At 49.3% G+C, this 9,157-nt stretch overlaps 1 protein-coding gene across 1 annotated transcript; it reads left to right on the top strand.

The window, feature by feature from the left end:
- Window positions 1-47: 47 nt before the first annotated feature.
- PPL (periplakin) lies at window positions 48-7,621 on the top strand (the record flags this gene model as incomplete). The annotated part of the gene is made up of 8 exons (XM_010719323.2): window positions 48-223; window positions 372-510; window positions 803-996; window positions 1,591-1,741; window positions 2,038-2,121; window positions 2,517-2,633; window positions 3,312-3,404; window positions 4,033-7,621. Coding segments are annotated over 8 exons (3,639 nt in total), but the record flags the coding sequence as incomplete, so codon positions are not given.
- Window positions 7,622-9,157: the final 1,536 nt, after the last annotated feature.

The following is a 9,157-nucleotide window of genomic DNA, read 5'->3' as shown; positions in this document are numbered from 1 at the left end:
TAGCCACAAGGTTCAGTTGCTACAAAGGTTTTTTCCTACCACAGAACATAACCAATGAAGTCCGTCGCATCGAACCAGAGAAAATGAGGAAGGTCCAGGACTGCGAGGCCTTCATTGAGTCCGTGCCCAACACTGGCAGTGCTACGTTGGTGAAGAACAAAGTGGAGAACACCAACAAGAAGTATGACCGTGTGGTTCAGCTGCTCAGTGCTGCCCAGGAGAAGTAAGTCATGGCTCAAGCCCAGCAGAAAGTCAGGTCCAGCAGACTGGCTTGGTGGTGATGGGTTGATGGTTGGACTCGATGATCTTAGAGACCTTTTCTAACCTTAATGGTTCTGTGATTCAACACCTTTCCCCTCGCATCCATACAGAGTTGAGGTGGCCACGCACCTCGAGAAGAGTCTCCAGCAAGGCCGAGACCTGCTGTCCACATACGAGAACAAACTGGTCACAGACGACACCGTACCGGAGGACTTGCGGGTGATAGACCGTAAGAAAGAAGAGCTGCTGGTGAGTGTTTCCTGCAGCCAGTTTTCTACCCTATTGACGTGCTTCACGTACAGACCTGTTTCCCAAAAGCTGTGGCAGTTGCTGCCCAAGCCCCAAACTTGAATTGGTGGTAAAGGGATGACTGCCCCAGCTGGGACCCCACATTAACTGTGCCTGCTTTCAGTTCAGCTCCAACTTGCTTTCCTCCAGAACTCAGCCTGTCCTCAGTAACACCAGCACAGTAGATGGGGACCAGTGACAAAAGCCTGGCATGTGTGCAGCCCTGAAGAATCTCTCTCTCCTTTTTCCACAGGCCATGGGCTCTGAGCTCCAATCCAAAAGGTTCTTGCTCAATGAGGCAGAGCAGAACTTGCTGAGGACAAAGACCTGCTCCAACACCCTGGCCAGCAAGTTCCAGGAGCACTGCCCTGACATTGAGCGGCAGGAAGCCGAGCTCTACAAGCTCAACCAGCGCTTCAACAACCTCAGCAAGCAAATTGACCACAGGTGAGGCCCTAGGACAGCACCTAGCTGGAATTGGACCAGCCTGGGATATTTACAGCAAGGAGGAGTCATTCTGAAATCAGAAGCAGCATAATGCTGTCTAGGAATGGGCAGTTGCAGAATGGCTTCCAGGCAGTGCCAAGGAAGAAGCAATAGATGTTCCTGGCACGTGCTGGCTGGGTAGGTCTGGACAGCCTCTGGGATTAAGTGTTCTTGCTACAGAGACGGGGACTTTGGCAAGACTGCCTGCACCGGCGGTAGGTGAGATAAGAGCATGAGCTGTCATCCACCCACATCTGCCTCTGCCTGGATCACAGCACATCCTGTGCTTTCTTATCCCACTGCAGGCTTACACCCAGCATTCAGCATCCTCCACATTCTCCCTGCAGTTTCCCTGTGACTCAGTTCTCCTGCAATTTCTGCTTGCTTTCATACCAACCAGGTGGCACTGAACCTGCAGGGAGGGGGATGGAGAACAACTCCAGCTCAATTCCATGTCTTTGGGCAACAGGGAAGGGGAAGCAGGGACCGATGAAGAGGTGTTTGCAGAAGACAACAATTGAGAATGTGCTGACATTGAGTCCATTTCCCCTACAGAACACAGACCCTGCAGAAAGCAAAGAGTGCCTATTCCAACTACCGCACAAACTATGACAAGATCAACCAGTTCCTTTGCAACATACCCAACTACGAGCCGCAGGAGACAGACAACATCCAGCAAGTGGAAGTGAAGCTGAAAAACCAAACGGTAATTCTTTCTGAGAGCCCTGGGCTGCTTGGGGGGAGGGAGGGGGGGAAAGAACCACTAAGAGATATGAGTGGAGTCAAACAGCTCCTGCACATAAAATGGGAAAACATACAGGCTTAGCTTTACTTTCACACTACGAGGTCCCTCACTCTTACTTGTGATGTGTTTGTAAATAACAGGGCAGTGCTAGGAGGTTGCAATTCTCAGTGTTGTAACTCCAGTGGCAACCCTCCCAAAGAGCGAATGAAGTCTTTGGGCTACTGCATTCCCTTTGACTGCATCTTTGTTTGTCCCAGGCGCTCCTTGGTGACATCGCAAGCAAAGAACAGGAGGTACAAAAGGTCTCTGCCACAGCTCAGCAGTATCAGCAGGCAGTAAAGGTAAGGGCTGCAATTCTGCCAGTAAGAGAACTCTTCACATCCTACTGAGAGCTGTCTATTGAAGGCTCAGGAAGCCTAGTGCCCTTGCTCAAACAGCTGAGGAGCTGAACTCAGGTGATGTCTGCTCCAGCATGGATATCACATGGCCGTTAGCCAGGATTTCCTGCTTGGGAAAGGAGGTGTCCACTCCATGGCCGGTATTGGTGAGGTGACTGGCAAGTCTGCTGTGGTCACCAGGCTGTAGGACAGGCAGAACCTGCTCAAGAGCCTGCAGGGTGACCTACAGGTCTCACCAGCTTGCCCAAAACATGGCCAAGGGAAGAAGTCAGGAGAGATGGAGCCTGGGAGGGTGACCAGGAATCTCACCCTTTCCTCCTGGGAACTTCTTCCCACAGGACTACGAGCTGGAAGCTGAGAAGTTACGGTCCATCCTCGACCTCGAGAATGGACGCAATGGGTACATTAGCAAGAAACCCAGGCTGCAATCTCCAGCCGCAAAAGTGAAAGAGGAGGTAAGCAAGCAGTGCCCTACAGAGGCTAAAGCAGCTCACAGCCTGTGGGACCAACAGGGATTATGCAAACAAGCGTTTCATGGTCAGCAGCCTCAACCCCAGAGCGGGCTGCAAGGGAGGGCAGAAGAACAAGGAAGGATGGCCATCATTCTGAAACCACCCATTCTTGGGGCTTAGATGGCCAGAAAGAGTGAGAGAAAACACTGGAGTTACCACTTCTTTCTCAAAGGGGAAAAGGGAAAGAAAATACAAACCAAGATCTTGAAAACATTTCTTCTCTCGGAGTCATTTCACTGCCAGAGACAGCATCCCTGATAGAAGTGCTTATGGAGAGCAGGCCACCAGCCACTTGTTTGCACAGGCTCTGTTTGCTTCCGTCCTCAAATTCATCCTGCATATCGAGTTAGGCAAAGTGCCCACGTGTCTCTGCCTCAGTTGTATCTCTTTTTGCAAGTCTTGAGTAGGAAGAATCCAATTCAAAGAGGTGAGATTACACATGCCCCAAACCCACTTTCCCTGCCTTGAAGCCAGTCTGCTTGCTCTTGTAGGAAGGTTTAAGAAAAGCACTCAGGGTTACCTCTCGAGGGCACTCCTTCTCTTCAGGAAGTCTTGACCCTGGTCAAGACCAGGGATGATCCTTGGTCCCACCACTTTTGCTGAACACTTTTTGTCTCCTAGGAAGCCATTCTGGCAGCCAAGTTCACCGAAGTGAATGCTGTGAATAGGCAGAGGCTGCAGAACCTGGAATTTGCTCAGAGCCTCCTGCGGCAGGTAAGTCATCCCCCACACACAGAGGTTCAGGGCTTGGCTGTGGCTCCTGAGGGTCAGCTCACTGCAAGCTCAAGATCTTGGCTTAGATCTCTGCATGCTGCAGGTGGGCAGCTTGACACAGCTGCAACAGGCTGTGGCAGCATGACTCTGAGAGAATATTTATGAGAATCACACACACGCATGTGCCTTTGCTATTACAAGCTGAACTGGAAACAAATCTAGCTAGCATTTCATACCCCTAAACCCATCAGTCAGCAGACACCTCAATGAAGAAGTCTGCCTGGGATCAGGCACAAGCTCTCCACGTTTTCCACTCATCCTTGGAAGCACTGTTTCATTTTTAACACTTTCTTTATGCCTTGCCCATACCAGAATGTGCATCTCTCTGAGCTTAAAGCTTTTTTGGGACAGCAACGGGTATCACTGAGAGCGATTTCCAGGCCAGAAATCCACAGAGCAGTTCAAGAAAAGCCTATCTGCAAATCAGCCCTGTTGAGCATTTGCAATAGGCAGCCTCCATTAACCCAGATCAGCATCCTCCTCTAGTACTGTCACAGGAGTGAATGGAAAATAAAATAAGCAAATGAGCTTACTTGGTGCTTAACTACACGCTCTTTTTCAACAACAGCAGCCCGAGGTTCAGGTGACACAAGACTTCATCCAAACCAAAAAATCTGTAAGGCCTGTGGAAGAAGTCTGGAAGTTGAAGAAAGAGCTTGAGGATGAGACTCAGCGTCGGCAACAGCTAGAAGCTGAGATCCAAGCCATCCAGAACAACATTGTCCAACTGCAAAACCAGAAGCCCCAAGAAACCGTAGTTAAGAAGGAATTGGTGAAGAAAGTGCCGGACCCGCAGCTGGAGGAGAGCTTCCACAAACTGCAGCAAAGCCTGGCAGAAGAGCAGCGCAAGAACCAGGTGCTGCAGGATGAGCTGGAGGCCCTTAAAATCAGGCTGCGCGTTTTGGAGCATGAGAAGAAGGAAGGAGGGCAGGAGTATATAGTGAAAGAGGTGCTGCGTATCGAGCAAGATAAGGCTCAAGCTGAAGAAATCTTGAGGCTCAAAGAAGAACTGGAAGAGCTCAGGAGGCAGGAAGGAACGAGGGAAAACGAGGTCATTCTTTTACGCCAACAAATCGCTGTGCTGTCCAGCGAGAAGAACAAAGAGCAGGAGAAGGTAACAGAGAAGGAGGTGCTGAAGCTGCAGAACGATCCCCAGCTGGAGATGGAATTCCGGATGTTGCAAGAGAACAAGCAGAGGGAGAGTGCCCTGAGGCAGAAATACGAGGAAGAGCTCAGCTTCCTCCAGGAGAAGCTCAAACGTCTCGAGAAGGAAAGGGCCATCGCTGAGGGCAAAATTACTGTCAAGGAGGTACTGAAGGTGGAGAAAGATGTGGCCATCGAGAGGGAGGTGAATGAGCTCCGGCGCCAGTACGAGGATGAGAAATCCAGGGGGCGTTCCAATGAGAGGGAGAAGGCCGAGCTGCTCAGGAAGATCCAGCTGCTGGAGGAAGAGAACGCCAAGGTGGTTGTCCAGGAGAAGGTGAGGGAGATCGTGCGGCCGGATCCTAAGGCTGAAAATGAAGTTGCCAACCTTCGGTTGGAGCTGGTAGAGCAGGAGAGGAGATACCGGGGTGGTGACGAACAGCTGAAGAGCTGTCAGAATGAACTGGCTGCTCTGAGGAATAGAGAGCCGCTGGTAGAAGTCAAAGAAGTCATTAAGGAGGTCATTAAGTACAAGAATGATCCAGAAACTGAAAAGGAGCTACAGCGGCTCCGTGAGGAAATCATAGAGAGGACGGGAGCCATTGAAAGAGCTGACCTTGAGATCTACCAGCTGAAACAAGAGATACAAGCTTTGAAAGATACCAAACCTCAAGTGCACACGAAGGAAGTTGTTCAAGAAATTCTGCAGTTCCGGGAAGACCCTAAGACAAGAGAGGAGGTGGAATCTCTGAGAGTGCAGCTGGCAGAGGAACAAATGAAGCACGTTGACCTGGAGAGAGAACGGCTCCTCCAAGAAGAGAAAGTAAGACAGAAAGAGGAGGAACTTTCCCAGGTGAAGGAGAAAGTGGTCCAGCAGGAAGTAGTGAAGTACGAGCAAGATCCTGCCTTGAAAGCTGAAGTGAACTCCTTCTCGCAGAGCATTGAGAGTGAGCTGAAACAAATAGATTCCCTCCGCGAAGAACTGCGCAAGCTGCAGAGGAGGCGGTCTGAGCTGGAGCGACAACTGGAAGAATTGGAGAAGGAGAGACAGGCCCGCAGAGAGGCGGAACTGGAAGTGCAGAGGCTGAGGATTAGGTTGAATGAGTTAGAAGAACAAGAGAGGGAAACGACAGAACGAGTAACAGTGAAACAGAAAGTGATCCTCCAGCAAGATCCCCAGCAAGAGAAGGAGCACTCCCTCCTCAGGCTGGAGCTGGAAGAAGAAAAACACCGGAGACAAGTCTTGCAAACTGAACTGGAAGCCTTGAGAAAGAAGCTTCTTTCGTTGGAGAAAATGGAGGTCAAAGAGAAAGTTGTCTTTTCAGAGAGCGTCCAAGTGGACAAAGGAGACACAGAGTATGAGATTCAGAAGCTGAAGAGCAACCTGGAGGAGGAGAGCAGGCGTAAGAGGGAGCTAGATGCAGATATCAATAGACTTGAAACCAGGCTGTCCGAGGTGGAATTCAACAACTCTAAGTCATCGAAGGAACTAGACTTACTAAGAGAAGAAAACCACAAATTACACCTTGAAAAACAGAACCTGCTGATGGAAACAAGGAGGCTGCAGTCAGAGATTGAACTCACAGCAACAGAAGCTCGGGATTTGAGAAACATGACCCACGCAGACAGTGGACCAAACTTAGACTCCAGATTCCAAGCTCTGGAAAGAGAGTTAGATGATCTGAAGCAGTTGTCTAGAGAAAAAGATGCAGAGATCGAGCAGCTCCAGAACCGCCTCAAGACGGTGGCAATCAAGAGGGAGCAAAGAGAGAACCACCTGAGGCGCTCCATTGTGGTCATCGATCCGGACACAGGCAAGGAGATGTCTCCAGAGGAAGCTCACGTGCTCGGCCTCATCGAATGGAGCCTCTTCGTCAAGCTGAAGAGTCAGGAATGCGACTGGGAAGAGATCTCGATCAAGGGGCCCAATGGGGAATCATCCGTGATCCTCGACAGGAAATCAGGCAGAGAGTTCTCAATCGAAAATGCCCTGAAGAGCGGCAGACTAAGCACGACCCAGTACAACAGTTACCTCAACAAGCAGATGTCCATTCAGGAGCTGGCGGTCTTGGTGTCTGGAAGTGATTACCCAGTGCTCGCTCCGCTTTAGAACCTTCTCTTAAGAGGCAGCAAGTCAGAGCTGCGCCACTTGTTAAGACTACCAGATCACTGCAAATCCTCGCCCTCCTTTGCATCTTCCGAAATGCTAGAGCCTCTGCCCAGCCGCGCTATGAAGCCGCACTGCTTGCTGTCATACGCTGCGGAAAAGCACCGCCAGTAGTGGAAACACATTTGTCAAGGCTACAACCAAACCTTCTCTCCCTCTTCAGCCCTACCCAACCACTCGACAAACAAGACGACGAGCCGAAAACAAGTGAAGTACCTGAAGTCCAAAAGACTCAGCCAAACCTGCAGTTTCTTCAACATATAGCCACAAAGGCAGAAAAAAAAATAAAGCACAGATGTTAGAGAGACTGAAGGTCAAAACGATTCTGGGCTGACCAGCGAGAGCTGGGTACGTCAGCTCCATGTTGGTAAGCCACACAGTTTAACCGTGGACAACCAAATGATGGGATAATCCTCGGAAAAGAACGGCTCTGTAAGCAAAAGGCGTGATGTACACCTCACTTTGGTGTCATCACATTGACGCCAGACCTTTTTGCTCACCGGCGTGCCGATGCTGCTGGGCAAGAGCGAAATGAAGCACAGCAATTTGATGGTGTCAGCCCTAGATCCAGGAGGAGCATTCCTATACCATAGAGTTCACCAAGAAGTACGTGAAGAGCCGGCAGCAGTGCCGAACACAAGATGCTGGTGTAAAGCATGCAACTGTAACCAAACGCAGAGTGCCTTCAAAACACAGTTAGCTTACCTCGTGGTTGAGAGCCATTTGTGCTGGTATCTTATCAAATAGAGTTACATGCAGCTACACGTCTCACTTACTTGTGTATGGGAAGGGGAAATAGAGGGGAATGCTATTTATAGTATGAAATAAAAACATGCAGTGGTTCCAATCAGATGTTTGTTTTCCTTTATTGCTGACGGTGGTCTCTTGATCCTTGGATTTACAGGAAGATGCCAGTTCAGAGTCAATGTTAAAAATAAATTAATAAATAGGACCGTTCCTTTGACCAGACCCAGCATTAGCTGGGACTAATTAGCAGCATTAGATGGGAGGGAACTGCACCACCAAGTGAGACTGCAGCTACAGGAAGAGAGGGATTTATGCTGGGATGGTACCAGAGCCTTCTAGAGCACAATGAATCATTCCCTTTACCAGAGTTTCTGCTTTACCAGGGCAAGGAGCCTCCCCCCTTTATATCTCCCTACCAGATTCTAGGCACACAAGACAATCAAAATTTAAACCCCCGGATCTTTTTCACATTACTTCACCAACTGATGCAGCAAAAGCTCCAGCAGAGCAGTGCTGCCTTTTAACCATACTCACATCCAGCTCTGCCCCAGTCAGCCCGTATTCTTCATGCGATGCCTCTCCTTCCAGTAAGCTCAATAGCTGAGCCCCAGCAAACTCTGCCATCAACAAAAGCAGCAGTGAGCATTCACTGACCATCCATCTTGGCTTTGGAGATCAGTGCAATTATTTTACCTTTGTAAATGAATGGATCACACAGGATCATGCCATTGCTCCAGCAGATATCCAGTCCTTCCAACTCAAACCGTTCTATGATTCAAAAGCATTGAATATGAAAGCATAAACAATTCTACCATCACAATGGCTTCGGAGCCGTAGTGCACTTACAAAGTAAGAGATTTTAGTTAGAAGGCAATTAATTAATTAATTAGTCACTCGAGAAATAGATGGTCAGGAGATGATCACCAAGCTAAAACAAATTCATGAAAGCAAAATGGTGAAAACTAGAGGGAAGAAGATGGAAAAAAAAGCATTTTGGAAACGAAACAATTTATTCAGTTATTCTGTACAAGATTAACAGTTTTCATACCACCCCCATCATCTTCAGCAAGACAGTCCCATCACACAACAAAAATATAATAGTAAACCGCAGCTCTTACATCCAAAAGGAACTGCCCTATAAAGTAAGTGCTATGGGAGCCTCACTGCCCCACGCTGTCACAGAAGTGCTGCACGTTGCCTCATCGAGGCAGAGGCCAGAGCCCTGGCTCCCCATCAGCTGTCAGGCCTCCGCGTGGTTCTGCCTTGCTGCAGCTCTGCTCCGTACCATTCACTCATTCATTATAGCATGTAAAGAAAGAAAGAAAAAAAACAAAAATCCCACAGAATTTCCACCAAATAAACATTTCCCTGAGGCAAGAGGCTTCGCTATATTCCTAGAACGAGGGCGTTCTGCTCTGGCCATGCACAAAGGTGCCTCCCAGCAGAAGCATTCAAGTGAAAGCAAAGAGAGGGAGTAGAACCTGCACCTCGGGTCACTCGCTGCGAGTCCCTGTCCTGCCAGGTGTTTGCGTGCTTTCAGCAACCATGGGAAGTTGAAGGTGCAAAGCACCTCTCAGGATGAGGCCTCCAACGGGAACCATGCGACATCCACTGATCAGAGACCAACGATGACTGC

This window comes from Meleagris gallopavo, chromosome 16 (assembly GCF_000146605.3).
Source record: "Meleagris gallopavo isolate NT-WF06-2002-E0010 breed Aviagen turkey brand Nicholas breeding stock chromosome 16, Turkey_5.1, whole genome shotgun sequence".
In the NCBI taxonomy this organism is placed as follows: domain Eukaryota; kingdom Metazoa; phylum Chordata; class Aves; order Galliformes; family Phasianidae; genus Meleagris; species Meleagris gallopavo.
Note: the sequence above shows the minus strand (reverse complement) of the source record. Positions and strands in the feature narration are given on the sequence as shown.